Raw genomic sequence first — 23,338 nt, 5'->3', positions numbered from 1 at the left:
AAATAAAAGCTACTGGACTGGAGCAGCCCGTATTTTTTATATAGCAAGAGCTCCTATTCTCTAGCTAAGAGATCCACTGTTTTATAAGAAGGTAAGGCTTTGTGCTCACCTGAAACTCCCATGCAGCTGCTTAGTGTTTCTCTGAATTGAAACCTTTTCTAGGGGTTCCTAGTGCCTATGTGTTTTGCCTTATTTAAATATTAAAGGGAAAATTTTCATCAGAAAGAATATATTTAAATGCATTGGTATATAATGTCTACTTGGAAAAGGAAAAAGGATTCTGTGGTTTAAAACATAGCACAAAGATCTGGATTTGAATGCAAGTTCTTCACTGGTATCTCAGGGGAACATGAGGTTGGCAAAAACCACCTACTCCTATGTGCCTTCCTAGGATTCTGCCAAAAGGAAATGAAAGGGGAAGGTCTAAAGCTAAACAGTGTTTCCAAATGGATTTGTTCATTTGGTATATGGAAAACTACATTTGTGGATCTATTCTGGATCAATTCCATTGATCCAAGTGCGTGAAAGACTGAAAATAAGCAGTAATAGTTGTTAAATAAATAAATAAATAATTTAGTTGCTTTATCTGTATCACGTTTAATGTTTTCTGCAGCTTTACTAACAGTGTTTTGCATCTCAGTTGTCTATGTATAAGCTTTGGTAGTTCGTTTAGCTCCAGTGGAAGATGTAGGGTCGAGTTGTTTTGCCCAGAGAGCTGGACCAAAAAGAGCAAAACCTAAGCAACAACCCCAGACAAACCAAAAAGCAAACTTTTCTGTCTGGGGAAGGGGCTCCCTTGGTGCCGAGTGCTGTAGGCTAGTGTGCGTTTGTTTTGTTGTGTTTGAAGTAGGACCAGCTAACTTTGCCTGGTACATGGGACAAATTTAAGTTAGAACCAGTGGAAAGAAAAGCACAGTTTACACTTGCTAGAGGCCCCCCTCTTCTCCATGTGGATGGGTTTGCAACACATAAGATCTGAGTTAGCTGTGACATTAATAATGGCCTATGGCTTGGGGGAGGCATTTTATAGAGGCTTTTTTAATATTTTATTTGTATTTTCTTACATAAATCCCATGCATCTTTTACCTCATTTCCTTCCATCTCTTTACCAAAACCACTGGATTTTCCCATGTAGCCTTATTCTACTCTCCCTTCCTTCTAATATTCCTTTTTTCCCCCAGTGTTCACTTCCTCCATCTTTCTCCTCTCACCTCCCTTTTCCTATGAAGCCTCTCCCTTCCTCTTCTACAACCAACCATTTTACATTCTGTTTTTCTGCTCCTGCATTTTCCTCGAGCTCTTTCCACATGTCATGAGCTCTTCTTTTCTTTATTCCTTCTAGAATTTTTCTGTTTTTCCTTCCCCTCCCTTCCTTTCAAATTTGAGCTTTCCAAGTGGCCCTTCTTCCTTCCTCATCCTGACCCAGAAGACAAGAGGAGGAGGAGGAGGACGTATGGCAGCTGCCTGTGGTGTGACAGTGAGCACAGAGGTGGTACTTATGGGGCTCCTTGAATTCCTCTGTCCTCACCACATTGGCGCCTGCTTCTGCCTGAAAGCAGTGTCGCCCTCAAAAACATCTCGGCTCTGCTTCCAGGGCTCTTCCACAGCTTCGAGTGACCCAGGCTCAGAAGTACTCCACGCTTCTTGGGAAATCACATAGTGGCGTTATTTTCGACAAGATTTAGGAAACAAACTTTGTGCCCTCTTTTTTAGAAAATCTTGACTAGTATGCTCAAAAATCAAGAAAATGGGAAATACAGTGAAATTTTCTATGTATACTTAATTTTTCTTCCACTCTCCTCCTCCTTCCCTCACCCCTGATAGGCTTTGTGGTATTTATTCTTGTTACCATTTCATATTCGATTCTGCTGTGAACTTTTTTTTTTTTTTTTTTTTTTTTTTTTTTTTTTACTATGACTGGAGCTGTTTGTCTAATGTGTAGTGTTTGCTGTGTCATGTTATGTAATGTCTGTTTTTCATCAGTCTCAATACCTACTATTTGAGAAATGACTGTCAACTGTAGTGGTATACAGTGCAGCAAAGTATTACTGCTTGTGGTTTTTTTTTTTTTTAAGCAGTATGCAGTACAACATAGACCGAAATTTTAAGAAAAATATACATCTCCTACATATACTTCTGAAAACCATTACTGACGGTTCTGAACTTGAATGAGTGGCTTTGGAGAGAATATTTCCTCTTTTTCATTTAGCCAGCTAAATCATCAGCCCAACAAGCTCTTCTGGAAAGGCGCTCTCTCTCTTTTTCTTTTTTCCACCTTTTTTTTAATTTTCTTCTCTTTATTTTTAATCATTTACAAGTATTTTCTCACCTCTGTGTACACTTTCAGTTTAACTCCATTAACTCCATTCTTCATTGATGCTGTGGGACAACATCAAAGGAATAATTAATGAAACTAATATTTAATTCACATACTATACTATGTTACAATTGTGTAGAATTGTTTTAAAATGTACTCTTTTGCAACTTGCAAAAGCTAGAGGTGGAGCTAGCTAAGCATGATCCAGACATCTCACTGCACATTTGACTTGAAACAGAATTTCTGAGCACCCAGTGTTGTATTACCTTTATCTGTGCTAGTAGTAGCAAATTTTGTTGTAGGTATCGGTTACATAGTAAAACTCTTTTTGGTAGCATTGCTAAGTAATAAAGAGCCTTTTGATGTGGTGAAGACCTAGAAGTTAGAACTGTTCCTGAAGCTCTGTATGAGTAATTCTTACTCGCATTACTTCTAACAATACTGACTTCAATTAAACCAGATGAATCCAAGCACAGAATGGTAATTTTTCTGGAACGGGAAAGCCGACAATGTGCTTAGAGCTATTTTTATTGGTACATTTTAAAATATCACTTACTCCAATCATCCTCTTTTCGTTATTCTTGCAAAGAAATAATGCATCAACTGCTTCTGGCTGGTATCTGCAGAGTGGAGTTTGTGTTCTTTAGAAGCTGAATAGAAGGAAGGAAATACCATGACTGTGGTTTCATGCTCTGCATGTAAAATATAGTCATTTATTAAAGATTGTAATATAATATCTAACCCTTTGTTTTTTCAGATCTGTCTGTAGAACTTAACATGGAACTTTAAACTATTTGGGGACTATAAACTATTTGGGGACTATAAAATACCTACAATATTTTATAGTCCCCAAATAGTTTAGGTTCCATATTTGAAAGTCCAAAATTTTGATGATGACCCATGTATTTGTAAAGGGACATGAAAGCCAATTTAATCAAAGAAAAATTCAGAAAAGGATTCTGCATGTTAGAAAGTACTCATCACAGAATGGTGACTTCGGAAGGTGTAGCCTTTCATGAAGCCTTCCAAAAACAGCCTTTAGCGTAACAGGGAAACTAATTATCGTTTCTGGACAAGGAAGGGTTTTTTTTGGTTTTTAGGGGTTTTTTCTTTTTTTTTGTAATTTTGGTGTGGCCATTTTTTTTCTTTTTTTTTTTTTTCCCCTCCCCTGTGTAACAGAGAGGGAGAGATATGGGAAATCTGAACAGAATACTACTATCTTCATTCTAAGAGAAAACAAATAACAGTTTGTAGTGCAATAACACAATCTAAAGGGCCAAATGATAAATTAATGGAAACTTGTATATTGTTTTGGAGACTAAGCACATTAGATTGAATTGTTTCACAACCAGCATGCCTAATTATTGTGTCTGCCACATTCATCTATTTAAATCATTCCCAACTTTTGGATTGCTGCCTAGAATATTACTGCAATACGTGTTTCAACTGGTTATTCCCTTGTCACGCATAACTTCATGAAGGAGGCTGATTTCATTTGGAGAAAGGAATACAAGTAAGCATTGGCAGTATATTTATCATTTCTGATAAGAAGTGTTGATAGGTTTCATAATGTTGATTCAAGTAAGTTGAATGTGAACTGATATTGTATTTGTTTTGTCAGGTCAGTGATTTAAAAAGTGCCTTCGTGAAGTCACTTTTACAAGAGAGGACTGCTACGCCTGTGTTTTCAAAATACTGTCTTTGCTGGCTAGACGTTGCCTTGACCTTGCACGTGGCAAAGATACCTCAACTGTCTTGGTTTGCCAATTCATTGATGTGAAACAGACTTCAACGTGAAAAGAAGACGACAGCAAAGAAAAAAAATTATTACCGGGACACAAGCAAATGACTGCATTGCTTTTGTTGTGTAATCAATACCAGCGAGCGACCTACAAGGGGTTATTGTTCTCTCAAGGAGTGCCATTGCATTGAAGAACCTTTACTTAAAACTGGAGTGTCAGTGACACGATCAACAGACCCAAACATTTTACAGACAGAAATGCTACTGAGCATGTTTTTTTTCAGCCAAAAGTCTACAAGTGGGACTTAATGATTGATGAGTGACTGCTTGCTGATAAACTGTCTCTGCTTTTTTTGCTTTGTGTGTGTTGGACGTTCTTAATCCTCCCCCACCACTTTAAAAAAAGCAAAACAAAACGAACACTTCCTTTCCAGTTGGAATTATTTTTTCTGGTTAACTTTTTTCTCCTTTTTCCCCCCTTTCCCCTGTCAGTGGTTTTTGGAAATTTCTTTGGCATAAATCCATTGACAGCAATTTACAGAATCTAAATCAGCTTTTCATCATGGCTTTGAATGTTGCTCCCGTAAGAGATACAAAATGGCTAACATTAGAAGTGTGCAGACAGTTTCAGAGGGGAACTTGTTCACGCTCTGATGAAGAATGCAAATTTGCACATCCCCCTAAAAGTTGCCAGGTTGAAAATGGAAGAGTTATTGCCTGCTTTGATTCCTTAAAGGTAAGGAAGAAAATTGCATGTGTAATGAAAAGGCTAATGTATCAAAAGTAAAAAATGAAATTATGAGTTAAAGCTCAAATTGATTAATCAAAAAGTGATTTGTTTTAGTAACATATATATTAATACAAATGCTGTCTTAACTTTTGTTTATTGAAGCTTTGAAAAGATTTCTTTCTAAGGATTCTCTTTTCCAGTGCCAGTACGTTGTTTACAAAAATTGCATATGACTGTGGAATATAGGATTGTTTACACTTGGTACGACAGTTGCATTCACTAGAGTACATTTTATGAATTATCATTGTTTCATCGCAAATGAAAATACATAGTGGCTTAAATACTTGGCAGTTGTCAGAGTGATGATGAAGCAAATTATGTTAAGAGTACAGATTCTTTTATTTAAACCCACGAAGGTAAGAAAAATCTGCCATTACTTCAGTTTTGACACAACATATTATGTTTGTTCTTGGTATTGTGGAATCTCAGATAAATGAATAACACTACTAATTATATATATTAACAGTGCAGATAGTAGCATAAGTTTAGAACAGAGCACAGAGATTCTTTCCTCTGGAGGAAATTTAGCTATTATGTTGGTAAGACATCAACTTTTCCTGACTTGTTAATGGTGTCAAGTATGCTTTATAAAATTATTATAAAAGTTTTGCACAAATGCTGTATATACTGCAAAATAAGAAGATTAATAACCCTGTGGGATTTAGAGTGTAAACAGTGTTTTCTATAATGATACATATATTCTCATGTAAACAGAAGGGAAAAATAATTAAGCTAAATAATTAAGCGGAAAACTTAAGCATTTCAGATTTTATTTTTAAAGTTTCAGTAGTGGCTTTGTATCTTGGGCATGTGAGAATGTCTTGGCTTGCTTTTTAAAATTAGCTCTGTAGAACAAAATTTCAATTACCCATCAAGAACTGTTTTACTAGACTTGTGAAGACACCAGTGTGAACGAGAAGAAAATCTTATTTTATTTGAAAATGTCCAGTTATTTTCATTGTTTTTGTGTTTTTTGTTTTGTTTTGTTTTTTGTGCCATGGCAATATTGTAGGAGGCATCTTTTTCTTACTAAGCATCTTTTTCCTGTGTGTCCTCTTATGTTGAAGATCTGGAAGAAGAAAGTAACTCTGTAGAAATGTTTGTGATGGGTGTGTGTTCTGCACATCCTTCAAACCAGTATGGCCCCTTTAGAGTCATTACAATGTGTCATCAAGTGCTATTAATGACCTTAATCCATGGATTACTGCATGATAAACTGTAACTGGTTCTTTGGAGATGTTCTAGTATATTGGGTCATCTGCCAATGGGATTTTTTCTTTAAATGGTCAGCCCAGCATCTGCAGCAAATAAGCAATAAGTAGCTTTTACAAAAGATATACAAGTCAGTAAAAACTTGTTTAAATGTAATTTTTAACCGGTGTAAAATATTTCTTGAGTCGTCACAAGCTGCCTAAAAATTTTTAATTTTGAACTAAAGCATTTTTTTTCTTACATAATTGTAAGATTCAGAATCAACCAGAACATGGCTTAATCCTTCACTCCTGACATCAAACCTGAATCACAGCTGAAAAATTTATGGTTCTTACCTATAACCTTGGAAGCAAAGGATTAATATGAGAGGAACATTTCTTTTCAAAAAAGATGTTAAAAAACTCAGTGGAAAGCGAAGTGTGCTACCAAAGCCATAATCTTAATTTCTCAGTTCAGAACTACTACACTGTGAGGCATGTGGGCAAAACAAATTTGGAAAAAACCCAACCAACCCAAATCCCAGTGCTTTGGGTTTGTGTGTGTGTCTCCTCCCATTTCTGGGGGGAAAAAACAGTTTTACAAACCTGACCTCATTACATCAGTCATTGCAGCAACACTCTTCTAGTTTTAGCACACGGAGCTGTTTCCATTCCAGTGAGCCGTACTGATCCGGGAGATCACCATCAGAGCCCGGGAGGTGGGGTGAGCCCAAGGGGTGGCGTGGCCAGCGACAGGTCCTCAGTGCCCCAATTGCTGTGACTTGAGCTCCTGCGACTTTGCCGCACGAGTGGCAGTGGGTGCCTCCGTGCTGCCCTGCGCGCCCTGACATCCATGGTGCTCCTGGTTTGTCCTGCTCTCCCTGACACCGCTGCTAGCTTGGAGCCAGGTACTCTGAGCTGGGAACTTTTGCGCGGGGATGAGAATCATCTAAGAATCAAACCTGAGTTGGAGCCTGAGCTAGTAATACAGTGAAGAGAGATCCTAAGGGATCTCTGTGGATAATTTACTGACAAGCAGTGTTACTGCTCAGTGGAAAGAAGTCTGAAATCATTTCAAAAATGTAGTTAAAGTAAACAAGTATGTTCTGTTCTAATGCAGTTGGGTATCGGCTCTGACAGGTTTGGTCTGTCAAATCCTGCTTCAGTGGCTGAAGTCGTACCGCTCTGTCCTGCCCGCCTGCTTCATGTCTGCACCCTTGTAGCAGTCGGCAAAAGGGAAGAGGCACCTGCACCTCTGAGGTTCTTTGTTGTCATTGGGTATATTTGCTTAACTTGCCATTAAAGATGGGATTATACTAAAATGCCAAATTGTGGCCCGCAGCAGCAGAGCTGGCGGTACAGGTTTCTTTCCACTGACTCTACTGCAGGCAGAGTGCGATCCAGTGAAGGGATGATAATGCCTTCAATTGCTGCAGCTCTTTGCTGGTGAGCGTGAGTCACAGCCGTGCATTTAAGTGTGTTACCTGACAGTTAGTACATAAAAAGCTTTTAGGAATCATTGCAAATGCATGGCTCTTGGCTATTTCAACTAATATGCTCACATCCATCATCTTCATTATGCTGTGAAGGGTGTTCATGAATTGGTGTATGTACACCAAGATTGTGCCTGGTTAGCTCCATTTGTTTATGCTGCCAGTTGAGAGACTTCTGTCATTAGTCAGGTAAATTTATTTGATCTGTAGCTTTCTAAAATACTGGCGTTAATCACATAGGTTGAGAATAACAGTTTGGAATTCAACAAGCAGGATAACATTTTATGTAAATAAACAAACAGAACAGTCTAGAATTAGAGATAAAATCAGCGTTTAATTAAAAAAAAACAAGAACTGTTTTCCTTGCTGAACACTGAGCCACATATCAGTGCAGGCAATGATTTAGAGTTTATTTACATAATATCCAGCTTTGAAGACTGAGCATTTTTACTGTCTTGATTGAGTGTACCTGCTGTAAAAATAAATTAAGAACTTGAGAAAGTTGAGTTTCTTTGAACAAATGTCTTCCTATTTCGAGAAGAGGAAGACATTTTTTACTCTAAGATTGAGGTATGTGTTGCGTTTTGGTGGTGCCTAGTAGTTACGGCATAAGAAGTCGGTCACATACAAAGCACGGCACTGTGAGACGCTCTCCTTTAGACACTGACCATTAGAATCCCTGTTCTGGGAAGGAGCGTGTTGTGCGCAATCCACTTCTCTCCAGTTTCCCAGGATATAAGAGAGAGCACGGTATCAGTATCTACCATCTGGATGAGATTGCTGAAGGACCAGAAGCATCTTCACTCTGACTCTTCCCATGGCCTAATGGTTGCTCTAAATTAGCAAGAGCTGGTCCTGTCTAGGATTGCAGGAAGTCATCCCACCTGCCACATCCTCCTCTGTGCTCCCCCCACTGCCTTTCTGGGTGTGCAGTGCACCAGGCTGGGAAAGTGATTACAGTTAAAACTAAAATATTGATGTTGTAGTTGCCACTGACACACTGGAGAAGAGCCATGTAGCAGGAGTGTCCACGTGGGCCCAGCAGAGCGCTGGGTTGCCTCTTTCAGTGATAGAGCCATGGCCTTGGACCCAGGCTGCTGGAATAACACAACTGTGTCAGACTCCTCATTTTCCTGTGTTAAAGTAGTGTATCAGTAGCTCTGCTGTTTGCAAGTAAAAGGTGAGCAGAATTTAATGGACAGTGTTTGCTTTTTAACTCGAAAGGGATTCTTAGCTCTGAATGCCTATTCTTGTCAATGCTTGACTTGAAACCCAGCAGAAGTTGCAACAACCCAGTGGTCTAATTACAGTGTTGAGGATCCAAAACGTTCACTGTTGAAGACTGGCCTCTAAATATCCTTCATCTGCAAGTTGCTCCGGGCTAGACAGAAATAGCTAAGGTCTCATGAACTTGGTCTCTCCTGCCAGAAATGTGTTGTTGCGGGTTCTGCAGCATGGGTTCCTGAGATGCAACTTGGCATCTCTTTCTCACTCTTTGGTGAAGGACAGAGCCTGGTCTGTCCTAAGCAGGGCATGTGGGGGAATTAGTAGGAGAGTGTGGGTGGACCAGTCCTTTTTTTAAGATGAGCATCTATTAACTGATCATAGTAGTACCTCTAGCAATTTGACACTGTGCAACAGCGAACCTCCTCAACTCTCCCAGCCGATGTGATCATATAAGCACACCCTAAATTGTACCAGGCAAGTAGGCTAGGTTAGTGTATGGATGAAAGTGGCTCTGACCTAATCCGGTTGCCTGTGCCTGAAGTGGATTAAGGAGGGCTTACGTGATGAAGCCCAAAGCCCTGCTGGTGGAAGGGAAAGCAGGGAGTTGCTGAGGGAAGCACCATTACAGCCAGAGCCTCGTTGCAGCCTTACACCCTTTTCTGAAGCCTTTTTTGGGCTGCTCGTTTCTCTTTACAAGCTCCTATTTGGATGCTGCAGTGTTTCTGCTCTGGAAAAGGGCTGTGAAGGGGCCTGTTTATCTTGGAAGCTCGAATTTCAGGAACTCCTCCTTTTATACTTGTATATGTCCTGCTGGTTTAAGTAGATTCATTTTTTAAATTTCTTATACACATGTAGATTTCTCCAAATTGAACACTATAAGCAAACCTGCTTTTGAGTATTACTTGAAGAACAAAGTCCTTTCAGAGAAATATTAACATGTAATATGATCTCTGGGGACAAGAACATGCAACCTTTTGCTGTATTTGAGCTAGGTTTAAAAAAATATTAAAATGAATGGTGAAGTTTAGGAGAGGAAACGGGGGGAAGTTTGGCAGATAAGAAAATACAGTCACGTGTGTTTTACTAGAAGCTGACTTGCTCATGTTCACAGGCAAGCCTGGGTTTTAAATTCTGGTCTGATTTCCCCTGACTTCCCCTGACAAAGATTTATACTCTTTCTGCAGGTCAGCTATTAGAAGGGTACATTGTCTAAGCCAGTATAGATAATGGAGGAAGTATTCTAAAGATATTGTTGTTGCAAGTTTTGCAGTAGTAACAAGAAAATGAAGGCTTCTTTAGAGCCACAGATGGATTTTTTTGGTATCTTCTTTAAGTCTATTTACTAGTGTCTAAATACTTTGAACTGTTCTGTTTATTGAGCCAGCAGACTACTGTGAACTATTCATTTGCATTTTCATGAAAGCCTTTTAAGAATATGCCTATCTGGTCTCATTTAGCCCTACAGAATAAAAGGTAATTGAAAACTGTACACAGAGACCTGTTTACCGAGTTAAAAGGGTTCCAGGAAAAAAAAGAAACTTTAGGAACATCCACTTCGTTGAAATATCTGGAACTGAAAAGAAGCTGTTTAGGATGGACTTGATTTTAGTCCAAAAAAAAAAAAAAAAGTCTTTGTAAACTGAGCAGGCCATTTGTAAGAGTGTGATCTCGCAGTTAGGATGCACTAACTAGTCATTTGCATTTTTGTGATTCTTTCCTGGATCTCCTAAATGTTTCACAAATGTGAAGGAATCAGGATCACGTCGCACTTTGAAGTAGGGTGATACCTCTTCTCACTTTGCAGTTGAGACAGTTGAGGCAGATTGTAGATGAGCAGCAGACACAGAGAGGATTGGCTAGACTTACCTATACCAGAAAACATTTAAATGAGTGTTCATATAGCATTTTAGTTGGCTGAATCTCTGCCCATCACATAGCTGGGTAGACTGAAACCTTTCAGGTGGAGGATTCAGAATCCGGATCTGCCTCTTCCAAGCCATCAGTATGTTGTTATTACAAAAGGCACAGCATCCTTTTTCTTTTCTTTTTCTTTTTTTTTTTCTTTTCTTTTTTTTTTTTTTTACTTAAGCTTTTAAAAGTTCTACTAGTTACAGACAGTCTGAGAAGACCTGACAGAAGCTTTTCAGTTTCTGAATTGCAGCAAACTGTAGGCATGAAGAGGAAGTGTTAATGAAGGCCAATTTTAGCTTACTGAGACTTGACTCCATGGTCTCCTTCTATGTTCAGAATAACAGTGGCTGTGCTGGATCAGACCAAAGCCCCAGTTTAGCCCAGTTGACCCAGTAGTGTCTGTATGCTGGGAGTGCTGAAGGTGTACATGGTTCCAAAAGCAGTTAGACAAATCCAAGGGAAAAATGTGTCCACTGAGAGCTATTAAGTACAACCACATGGCATCTGGCTCTCAAACTCTTCAAGCATCAAACACGTAATAGTTTCGTTGAATGCCCTCCTGTGCCGCTTACAGCAGCGAGGAGTTCCACAGCTTAGTTGTGTGTAGTGTGAAAACCAAATTCTGTTGTTCCTTTTGAACCTCCTGGTTTCATTTGATATCCCCTAGTTCTTGTATTGGAACAGCAGAAAAGAATCTGCTATGAGTTGTCCCAAGGAGGAATCTGAATGTTTTTGTTTTGTTTTTACCCCGCTGACTTTTCTCTGGAAGAAGCCCGTCTCTCTCCACTGAGTTCAAAGGAAGTCTCATTAGAGAAGCTACACTGTTTTAAATTTAGTCTGTGACAATACTATTACTGGGGCAGGTGTATCTCATGGTGGCGACTTCAGGCTGTGGGAATTTTTTGGCTCACAGTAAAGTGCTAGGAGCTGGATGTTGCTTGGAATTATGTCTAGTTTCACATTATACCTAATTCATGCAACTGTCAGCTGCTGCTGAAAGAGATGGTTACGTCCAGTCCTGTATCCCCGTCACACTGATGCTAGCCACGTTGTTTTTTGTCTTTGTTCAAGCGATCGTGCAGCCATGCAACTGTTTGAGCTGACCCAAAGGAAAGGAAAGAACTGGGTTAAATGTAGCATGAAATCATGAGTTTAACCATCAAAATTTAGTGTAAATTGAAATTTAGTGGGGTTTAGGAGAGGACAGTCTCTTTCTGAATCGACCCAGACACCCCCATATCTGAGTTTAGCTACCTGAGTTTAGTTTGCACAGCTGTCTACGTGCTAGCTGTACTGGCTTGACTAAAGGTGTGATTTAAAACTAAATAGCTAAACTGGTGTGTGGACACACTTAAAAATGCATAAACTTGGCTTACCTTAAATAGGTTAGGAGCAAGTCAAACAAAAGTGAAATAAACCCTAAACCGATGCATTACAGTGTTTAGCATCATTTTTACAAAGGCCTTGGGCATTCATGCACTGCAGAAGTGGCTGCGTTGTTTGCTGGAATTTGTCCTTCTTTCAAGAGGAACATTTCTCATCTGCTTTGGAGCAACGTCAGGAAGCTTAACTCAGCCTCGTGTCCTGTGGTGTCAAACTGCCGGGCTGTGCCCTGGGGGGAGTATGAGGTCTCTCCTGTGGGCTGAGCCAAAGGGTCGGATACTGCAGCTGAAGGCCTTCAATGATCAGATTGACTTAGAGGAGCAAGGAGGACCTGTCACCAGCATTTCTGCAGTGAACAGACCGAAATGAAGAGAAAGGGAGGGACCAGTTGAAGTTCACTGTATAGACAGTGTTTCTCTCTTTTAGAAATAGTGGATGTCTCTGTCAGCAGCATGAAGATATGAGTGCCTGAAGATACCCTGAGTGTTGCTAGTCAGGATAGTATCCTGCTAGCTAGTATCCCCAGTAACTACCAGAGCTGTCAAATTTTAAAACTGGGCACCTTATTTTAGCTTGATTATATTCAGAAGGTAGAGCCAAGTTGGCCATTTGATAACTGAGATGCCTAGCCCCTCCTTCCCTTTGGAGACATGGGAACCCCACTTGCCAATGGGGCAGTTAAATTTCAGAGGCTCACTGTCATCCGAGCACATGGAGTCAGGCCTTTTCACGTGGAGACTTGTCATAGCTTGTGCTTCTTTTGACCCATGATGACTGACTGCCCTCTCTGAGTGAGTGGATGTTTACTGGCAGTTTTCACTGTGTTCTTTGGTGTGGTGCCGTTTGCTGAGCAGGTCATCTGCTGTGTGTCCTGCCTGCTGCTCCCACCTCCTGGCTTGGGAGAAGAATAAACAAGAGGATCAGTAACAGCTGAAAGAAAAAACAATTAAAGAACACTGGCTGAAGGATGAAATACAAAGGTATCTTGTTCCCTGTCTCATGTAGTCCCAAGGACCCGCATTACTCCTAGCGGTTCCCAGCAGTGGCATTGCTAGGTCCTGGTAGCTCTTGGAGCTTGATGCTTCCAGAAGCCCCAGCAATCCTCACTAATGTCATTCCTGGGTAGTCTGTTGTGCCCCTTTGCCTCAGATGCAGCTGCCACTTTGTTATCAGTCTAAGTTTGTTTATGTGAAGAAGTGCAGCTAGGCAGATTGGTGACAACTGCAGAAATGCTGGATGTAATATTTAGCAGATGTTCTTCAGATTTTCAAGTACTTGGGGGTGCTTTGGGTACCCACCAACTCACTGTGTTGTAGTTTTTGTTGCTGCACCAACCCGTGCTTCCCTTAGCTTTATAATAACCAGTCTGTGGGTGTAGTGAAGGCAAAATTCAGTCAGAATCTGACTCATCCCATCACTAGGATTTTGAACACGAGCAATTGCTTGCTGCCCACTCTTCCCCCACACTCCCTATTAACTCAGGTCATCGCTCCTACAGGCTTGCTCTCTCTGGGTCTCCCCACCTACTCCTTTGTTTTTCCATCAGGTGGTACCTCTTTCATTCCAGTGGTGTGTTTTGGTTTTTATTTTTTTCCTTCTTTTCCCTGTTGGCCCTGTGTAAGTAGCTTTTTCTTGGCTCAAATGTCAGCCATTCTTCCCAAGCTGTTGTACTTAAAGGCTGCATTATCAGTGCAAAAGACAGGGTTATGCTCAGATACAGGGAGCTTCCTGATGTAAAAGCCTAGTAGAAATGAGACATGTGTTCCTGCTAGAACAGTCAGCCAGAGGACAGGAAGGAGATATTTAACAAAACTTTTAGAATTTTTGAGATTAAAAAAAAAAAAACCAACAAAACACAGACAAAACTCAGGTAGGCAAGTCCCAGTTGACAGTCAACCCTCTTCCCCAATTTCTGTCTCCTCAGACAGAGACTGACACCTTGTTTTTGAGCAGGTAGATGATATTGAAAAATCATTGCAAAAAAGGAAAGCTGTAGTGGGTTTTGGAGATGCTGGAACTTAGTTTTGAAGGGCTGCTCTGAGGTACCAGTCCCATGATTGAAATTCAAGAAGAAATCATTAGTTTATTTTTTTCTTCAAACTGATGTATTTCTGGTGACCACAGGCATACCATGCCACCCAGGATGAGATTCCTGCAAGGTCCTGACCGCAGCAAAGAAGAAATTGATAAAAGGGAAAAGAAATTCATCTCACCATTTGGTCCAGCTTGTGAAACATATGACAAGGTGTTTTGAACGACACCCTAAAAGTCAGATAGCACCAGTGCTTGGAAAGGCAAATCATTGAGCCATGACAAGAGATAAGGAGTCATCAATCAGTAGAGAAACAGCACCACATATGATAGGCATCACTGCACTAGCGTCGCACTCCTGTAGGCTGCCGCTCAAGGAGCCTCCAAGTAACGTAGCCATCCTGCTTCCTGCACTCGCATGTAAACCTGCAAGCTCACATGTTTCTGTATGATACTGCACTGTCCTGTGCCATATTCCTCACCCCACCCCACCCCCAAATGCAAGATGACTTGGTGCAGTCACCACAGGGCGGACATACCCCTTTCCACCAGGCTTGTGAGTTTTCAACCCTTGCCTCCTGTCAAATTTGGCTTCAATGAAAGGGAATCCATGCTGTGCAGTGTTGTTCCTGCTGCATGAAGGGGTGCTGCCAACTAGAGCTCTCACCTACTAGTAGGCCAGATAGCTTTTAACCTCTTTTTGAAATTAATTTGTTTGCTTTGGTTTGAATTTAATATGGGCCTTATATTAAGACTGAAGTTCAGTCTGCAGTGAAGGTAAGCCTCTGAGTGAGGTGATTCATGCACAATCTCATGTGTTGGCAGCAGAGGAGCTTACTGAGTGTCAATCTGGTGGCACCTGTGAAGATACCCGATGGCTGTAAGAACAGCTCAGCTGTAGCTCAGAAACTAACAGAGACATAAAATGCCTTTTTTTTTTAAGATCACTTTCTATTAGACCATCACTTAAAAATTAATGCATGTTTATTTGCTGTGGATGGGACCTGACTCTGGGCTTAATTCGGTTGCCATACCTTTTGAGATGCCCTAAAGTGCCCTTGCCAGCTTTCCAGTGATGTTTCAGAGGAGTGTGTCGTACCTGCTGGCACCAGGCAGAGGTCCTGGATGTCCCAGGGTGCTCCAAATGGCCCTGCAAAATTTTCTTCTGGCAACTCAGTGAAGCCGTTGAGGCAGCAGCATTAGCTGCCATCACGACTGGAGATTATGACACCCAATTTGAGGAAAAAGGCAGACAGTGCATTTGCCACAGTGATGACCTGGCTGCGAGAAGAGCTGAGGTATAGAATAAACCCCAAAGAAACTGCCTTATATAACAGAAGAATGCAGTCATCAGGAGCAAGAAGGGGATGAATATTTTCAGCGTGTACTCCATAGTTCACTCTCAATAATGCTAACAACTAATGTAAATTCATTGAGTTGACATAGGTGTAAACAAGTGTACTACAAGAATGAAAATCTTTCATGGCATAGCGATGTTATGACAGTGAACTCAGTCTGTTTAAAGATAAAAAGGTGGGCAACTTTTTACAAATTTAAATTGACTTGCAACCATAACTTCTTTTTAATAAAGATTTTAAAACTAGAAATTAACCAGAATATGGTCTATGCACTTTGAAAAGCAATGGAAGGAAAAACAAAGCCCCTCCCTCCCCGAAATACAGTTCTCCATTGTTTCATGTTCGTCACAGATGTGAACGTGTGTCACATGCCATGAGATAAACATATAGCTGGTTTACAATACAAAACACAAAAAACGATTTGCTTATCAATGCTAAGGTAGTGGTTTTACATAATGAATGTAATGAATGTGCAGGCTGCTCCCTAAATGCATCTTGCCTTACCGATGTGCTTCATAGCATTAGTCATACCGCATATATCAGTGTCATTAAAAGTGAAGACATAGGATGTGCATGTGTAAATGTGAAGGTATGTAGATATGGATATGGAGATACTGCATCTCTGTGCATGTATAAATTATGGAGTTTATATGGTAGTTTTGCTTTGCATGCTGAACATAGTTATACTGTTGAAATTCTAGCCTACACCAGTCCTTGGTATAAATCGATACAAATACTGATTTGCTGCAAAACTCTCATTACTTCAGTGAGGGCAACATTAGCTGATTAGTATGCATGAACTGGTTAGTGTTAGAAGTGCAGGAAAAGTCTATGGTTCTTTTTCTTTAATTGAACCTTCTGGCTACAATTGTTTTTAGCCTGGATTCTTAAGGAAATGAGGCTTATGCAATCCGACTGCCTCTCTTTCCATCCTCCTCCACTAACTTTTGAACCCACTGGCCAATTTCAGCCAAGTTTGACAAAGAGATCATAGTCTCCGAGATAATTAAGTTCCTACACATTTTGTGAAAACAGGCAGCCGAAGGGAGGACCAGAGAAAGAAAGAGTGACCTTAAGCCTCCCAAATGAGGGAGAAAGTGTTAGTGTGAATTTGCTTATTGTTGCCAGAGAGCACAGGCAAGAGGAGATCCTTGTAACTGAATTACCCACAGGAAAGGCTGCATTGGGAATTTGCAACCAAATGTGTAGAACACCTACCTTCTTTTGTCCTAGTGTTTGCAGAACTACCTGTTTAATGATGCTAGTGGTCTTTAAGTCCTTTTACTGAGAAACAGCTATTGCTGAGGGTTGTGTTTATTCATTCCTTCCTAGCTTGAACCTCCACTCATTTTTAAATGCAACTTTCTTGGTATTTTCCTTTTACCACCTTTCAAAGAGCAGATTTGTAATATTGAGGCATTGGTACTTACCTTTAATTCTTTTTAATTCAGAGAGATGAAAAATTTGACTAGGAATGCAGGTTCAGTACTTACTTTAGGTAGTTGTACAAGGCAACAAAAGGATCCGGGATGATGGGTGGATCAATTTGCCTTGCTGAAGCTGGCTGTTGTATAAAAAGCACCGCAGAATTCGTAAAGGCAGTAGGAGATCACAAGGGAAGGTGAAGCCCTGGACTGTGTGGTTAGAGCTCATCTGGAAGGAGAGAGTTTGTAGTTCTCATCTCTCGTCAAATCTTTATCCATTTTTACATTAGACAACCACCTGATGAAAAAAAGGAAAACTGCCCTGGGAGCAGAGGTATTTATGTGTTATATGAGAACTGTATGGCATTTTGTTGTGAACTCTTAGCATCTCATTTTGTTTTCAGAGCAGCGGTCCATAAGGCTTTTCCTGTATCCTAACACGGGGGTTAGCTGGACTTGTATTTTACTCAGGACTGGCCCAAGAGATGTTTGCATAAGTTCTTTCTTCTCCCAAACTCGACATTTTTGCAGTGTCGTAGGTCCTCCACTTTTTCATGTGTAGATCACCTTTTAAACAAATGCTATTATAAAAAGGAGGTTTTGCCAGATTTCCCTAAAGCACGAACAATTACTCTAAGCAGGTTTTTCTTTATCAGATATTTCAGCATGCCAGCTGTTACAGTATATATAATGTGGTTAATGAGCAAGGGAGTTTATTATTAGATTTTTTTTGAATAATGCTTTTTTTTAATTAGTTATTCACCTTTAAATCTGAATGTTGGAAAAGATCTGCTGTGATCTGTGTCAGTTGTATCATGATGTGCTTTGATTTGGTGTAAAGCGAGCGTATATCTTGGCAATGCACATGAAAGTAGCCATTAAGATTTTACATGAAAGGGGAAATGTTATCACAAGCTAATTAAGTAGCAAGTGAAGGTCAGTTAATTTATAAAATATACAGATATTGTACACATGGCCAGATTCTGCTTAGTGTGCTTATTTATAGGTACAGGAAATACCAAAATGAAATCGTAGTGCGATAACTTAATAAATTTGAAGCTTCTTTAGAAACCATAGAGAAATGATGGTCAATTGATTTTTAGTTCAGTTCAACAGAAGTTAATTAACTGATGCAACTAACAAGTCTTTCTGATCCCAACATGCTTGTGATCTTAGACTACTTCATCTCTTGAAACAAGATTTAAGTAGGGCAGTCCAAAGAGAGAGGATGGACTGCTGAGCTGGCACAGCCAATGTTGGGCTATGCTTAATCATTGGTATTGATGTTCTGCAGTGCTGTGGATGCCATGAGGAGACTACACAGAGGACAACACCTTTTGGAAAATGCTGTGCTGATTTTTCAGCTACGTTTTTAAGAATAAAGTAAGCATGTGGAAATGGGAAAGCTGTGGGCAGAACTGGGTCCTCCTGTTGCACGTAACATGAAGGAACCTTCCCCCCAAACTGATTATTTTCTTGTATGATGATAAAAAGTGGCAGGCATAGAAAGTACAGGAATGCTGATGCTGTTAGGAGGGTGTTCAGACTGTATCAGGTGTGTTCTTGCTTGGGCGTTTAATTGAAACTGACTTGGAGAGCAATGTTATCATATGGAAGAAAAATATGCCATACAACTGTAGATAAAGACAAATGTAAAAATGACTTGAAATGAAGAGAGCCCTGGAGCTTCCTGTTATGGCATATGCAGGATGTCTCTTAAAATTGATTAGTCTGATATCTTTTTGACTTTGTGTTTCTTATGTGCATATGCAGTTAAGTCAATATAGACAACCATAATGTATCAACAGAAATACAGTAACTTTTACATGCTCTTACCTGAGGCATGTGGAAGGGGCCTGGTTACATTGTATTTAATTATAATTTCCTAGATACATTTTTTTTTCTTGTGTTCTTTGTAAGGCAACATTTGTCCAATGATGCTGTTGAAAAACCTGTGTAAAATTTGCAGTGTTTGACTAACTCTTCCTAAATACAAATCTGGCTATAGCTATGGCTTTTACGTGGATCTTATAATTAGTGAGGGGTAAATTAGAATCATTTCAATATATCAGTATCTGTATGTGTATTTAAGCATGCCTCTATTCACGGAATATGTGTCTGCCTGTACTAAGCTGTACGCATGTCTGCAAGATGGAGTAACCGCTTATTTTATAACAGAGCTCTATTGGATCAGAAATAGATAACCTTGGAAATTGGAAGATGTTTATTTAAATGGTGGCTTTTGAAATGATGTTGCCTCTGCAGTGCATCTAGCTTATTTTTCATGTTTGAGTATGCGAATGCATAGGTTACTGGTGTATGCATGATATTGCATACAGGTGTATGCATGACATTGAGGATGTGCTGTGCACTGGGGTTGATGCATCTGGAATGCACTGGGCTAAGAGTCACTGCTGTATGGCAATGGCAGTTTGCCTGCAGGCTTCCAGCTTCCAGCAGTCTGGCAGATTATGGCAAAATGGTAGAATTGAGAGGAATTAAGAGCACCATTGATTTCTTCTGCAGTTCAGAGAAGCAATTCATATCCAACATTATAGGAGGGACCTTCGTCTGCGTGTAGGAGCTTTGGTGGTTGACATGTAAGTTCAGCGCCCAGGGGGTCTTTTACAGAGGCCCCTTAAATGTAGTGCCCAAATTTAGGGCTCTCCCTTTAGAGATGCTGGTCCAGGTCTTTAAATCTGGGCACCCCAAAATGGAGGCACGTTGCATGAGAAACCCCTTGTGCTGGGGATGCCGAAGTGGAGGCAGCGAGCACCGTTGCCTAGCAGCCACGCTGCCGTACCGGGACCTGGCACTACGCTTGAAAGGCTTTGCAGAGAACAGGTTAGAAATACTAATTTGCACTGGAAGATACTAGTGTCTGTTCCCATAGTGAATGAGACTTCGTTTTTAAAAACATGGCATTCCAGAGATTCTCAAAACCTGTCAGGTATGCAGTGTTTTTACTTTCATTTTAGGGTAAAGCTTGATATAATCTTGTTAACTTCAAAGTGGAAATGAATACTCTTTTGTTGAGATTTTCTCTAGATGTAAGAAGCACCACTTGGAAGGCGTAAAGTAATGTCTGAATATACTCTTTCCTAGCCTTGCTTTTTACCTGTAATGCAGCTACCTGTAACGTAGTGTGAAACTGGAGGTTCAAAAATCCAATGGGGTTGATTTTTTTCTGTATTTCTAATAAATATCAACTACTTTTGCTTAGCATTCAACTTCTTAGCTCTCCTCACCTGCTGTTTAACGAAGGTTTTCCCGTAAGCACACTGATGCAGTGTTTTATGATTAGTGCTTTGCTGAGCTAGAAGGGGGGCTGAGCACACTCAGATGCTTTGCTTGTTAGGTCTCTGTCGAGCAAGGATTTCTGCATTCCTGATATCTTTCCTGTACACCAGCAAATACCTATTTTATTAATGAATGGCTGGTTAGAAATGTAGCTTTGAGGCAGTTGTGTAAGTCAGAAATTCCAGTACCTTTTTATCATGGGCAGCCCTATCACCTCTTCAGTAGGTGTTTTACCAAACTCCATCCTAAAAATGGGTGGGTTTTGTGGAGGGTTTTTTTCTGCTTCCATCAGACCTTCCTGTAACTTCGCTTCCCATATGCATTCTTCTATTTTCCAGTATGATCTTATTCACAACCAGTTTACCTCCATTTAGTTTAGTACCACTGTTATTCTGTAGCTGAACTAATCGTATTGCCCCTTTCTGTCACCCCTCCCCTGCTGTCCCAACTTCTCTAGGCAAATTCACTGAAAACAATCGTATCCCTCTTCAGCCGTTGTTTTACTAAGCTTAAAAAAAAAAGCACCATGCTCTATTTCTCTGCTTGTAAGACAGGCTTTGCGCTCGCCGAGTCCCCTTGGCAGCTCTCGCCTGTGCCTGCTCCAGATCGAATCCATCTTTTTTGAATATTGGTGACCAGAAGCGTGCCCAGCATTGCAAACAGAGATTCACCCCAAGAGAAAAAGCCTCACTACAGAAGCTCACTGTCTTTTTTAGATGGTCCTTGTTTGATATATCCTTAGGGCTATGTTTGCCTTTTTCACAGTTTCATGACACTGGTGCTTCCGCCATCAGTGGTCGGTTAAAGCATCTGCAGTGTGCTCTGGGCATGGTGTCCCCAGTTTATAGCTGAACACCTTCCTATTAGTATCTGGACTGATGTCTGGAATTGATGTCATCAGTTAGAAATACTGTGTTTTTTCATACTGGTTCTCATTCTCCAAATTTCAATGTCATCATCTTCAGTCATACCAGATTCCTCTCTCTTCCCATTGCCAACTGACTTTGAGTCATCAGCATATTTCATTAGCTTGTCTGGAGCGTCTGAGAAACACGAATCTGGTGTCCTGGAGACACGAAGCTAAACGGTGTAATCAAAGTGGTTGTTTTTTGCATCTGTGACTTTATAGCCCCTCCAGCCTACGTCCCCATGGATGACTTCTCCGGGGACAGATTCTCTGTTCAACTAAGTCTATAATATACCCCCAGTTGATATCATGGGGCACTTAACTGGCCCCATATTCTCTGTGCCTTTCTAAATTCAGCCTGTTTTGCCTGTTTCCAATGTGCTGACTTAATGCTTGTTCCACTACGTGGGGAATTAGGTGGAACAGGCTTTCCCTCCATCTTACATATATTTTTGAAGTCGTCTTTATAAATCCATTAATTTAAATACAGTAGGAGCTCTCAGCTTTGGTATCATGACATAAATACATGCAGCTATGGGTTTCCGTGAGGACTGTTTCACGAGAAAAGAGCCATTGATACCCGTAGTTAAGGGTTCTTAAAAATTTATTTAGTCAGTGATATGCATCAATATGTGTTTACACTGTTTCTGTGAACAGCGAGTGGGATTTTGGTTTTGTCTTGCTCCTGAAGGCTTTGCTCAGAAAGGGAAGAGAAGGAAACCTGTAAGATTTATTTTCCTCTCAATTCCCTCTTTATTTTGAAATGAACCTTTCATGCTTTCGCACAGGGTTTGTGTGTTCAACTCTTTGTTTTCCTGTATTTTTTTCCCTTTTCTGTCAAAATTCCATCTCTGTTTTCCATCAAGGATATGTGAAAAATGCTTTCAGTATATATCATTAAATGGTTTCCTTGTTCTTATACTACTCCCTAGGCATCTGCTGGTGTCTGCTTTTGGAAACAGGACACTGGGCTGGACCTTGTTCTGACACAGTACAGCTGTTTTTATTTTCTTAGATGCTGAATCATTTATCAGAAAAAGTGATTTTTATTTATTTACTTGTATGCAGCTACAGTGGCCCTTGAGAAGCAGAGTCTGTGCTTTGCTCTTGAGAATATAAAGACAAATTCAGAGGTATACAACAGCTCATCTTAGTAATTGCAGAAGTGTTCCAAATTGTGACCTTCTGCAGAGTGCAGAATTGGGAATCGCAGCTCGCAAGGAAGTCTGCAACTTGCAGCAAGGCTGGATATTTCCGAGGAGCAATAGGCAGAGGTCTCCCAACTGCAGCGGAAGAGAACTACACTAGCTTGCACTGCGAAGAGAAAAAAGAGTGTCAAATGGGAACTAAATCTGCCCCAAACCTAGTAGAAGAGAATCAGAGAGTTTTCCAAATTCCATAATATCTTATCAAAGCTTTAGATGTTAAATGTTCTATTAAACAGTCCCTTCAGCAAAACTTTTAATGGCACATAAATACAACCTTTTCATATATTCTTTTTGAAATGTCTATATTCTAACATTCATGAATTTTGATCCTTAAATATTTTATTCCTTTTAATATGTAGAATAATACAAAGTTACTTTTTTTAAAACAAGTAGGCATAAGACTGCTGAATCTATAGTTTCATAATTTTTGCGGGGGGAGGGGGTGTATTCCTGATTCTTCCACTGAAGTCACTAACAGCTCTGTGGTATGCTTCAGGGAGCCCAGTCTTGACCAGATATTATAGAAATATTATTAATAACACTAGACTAACAAAGATAGCCTTATAGTGATATCCTTTTAGTGAGGTCTTTTAAGATTCTGGCATAAATTCTAATTGCTTACTTGGTCAGGTATGAAAATGTCAAAGCCCTCCTGGTTTTTGGGGATTGGGATCTGTACTTACAGAATTTTCAACCAAATTCTACATTTGGACATCAAAATTAGTTTAGCTGTTATTTTTACCTATCAGAAGTGATTTTATAATTAAGTGTACTGTCATCTGATTTTATTATTTTCCCCAAGGTTAACCTTTTTCACATACTGTTTTTTTAAAATTTAATTATTTGATGTGTTCACCTTCTAAGTGTACGTTCTTTTATATTATTAAAAAGAGGCCAAAAATTTTGAAAACCTTGACCCATATTTTTAAATTTCAAATTGTCTGAGCATTTATAGATATTGGGCTTTGTTGACTTGTGACTCAGCAGTTAGTTAAAGTTGGCAGAATAGCTCTCCTAAATACCTCTTAGCTGTGGTACTGACAGCAACAATTTTTCCT

At 40.0% G+C, this 23,338-nt stretch overlaps 1 protein-coding gene across 9 annotated transcripts in view; it reads left to right on the top strand.

Moving 5' to 3' along the window:
* MBNL2 (muscleblind like splicing regulator 2) overlaps window positions 1-23,338 on the top strand; it is a 116,453-nt gene that overhangs the window by 40,158 nt on the left and 52,957 nt on the right. For all 9 annotated transcript variants that reach the window (XM_064504573.1, XM_064504565.1, XM_064504555.1 and 6 more), the window contains exon 2: window positions 3,939-4,794. In XM_064504573.1, coding sequence (XP_064360643.1) covers window positions 4,621-4,794 — 174 coding nt within the window. In that variant the 5' untranslated portion in view covers window positions 3,939-4,620. The remainder of the gene's footprint in view (window positions 1-3,938; window positions 4,795-23,338) is intronic.

Source organism: Dromaius novaehollandiae, chromosome 1, assembly GCF_036370855.1.
Source record: "Dromaius novaehollandiae isolate bDroNov1 chromosome 1, bDroNov1.hap1, whole genome shotgun sequence".
NCBI lineage: Eukaryota > Metazoa > Chordata > Aves > Casuariiformes > Dromaiidae > Dromaius > Dromaius novaehollandiae.
This window is presented reverse-complemented; position numbering and strand designations above follow the sequence as displayed.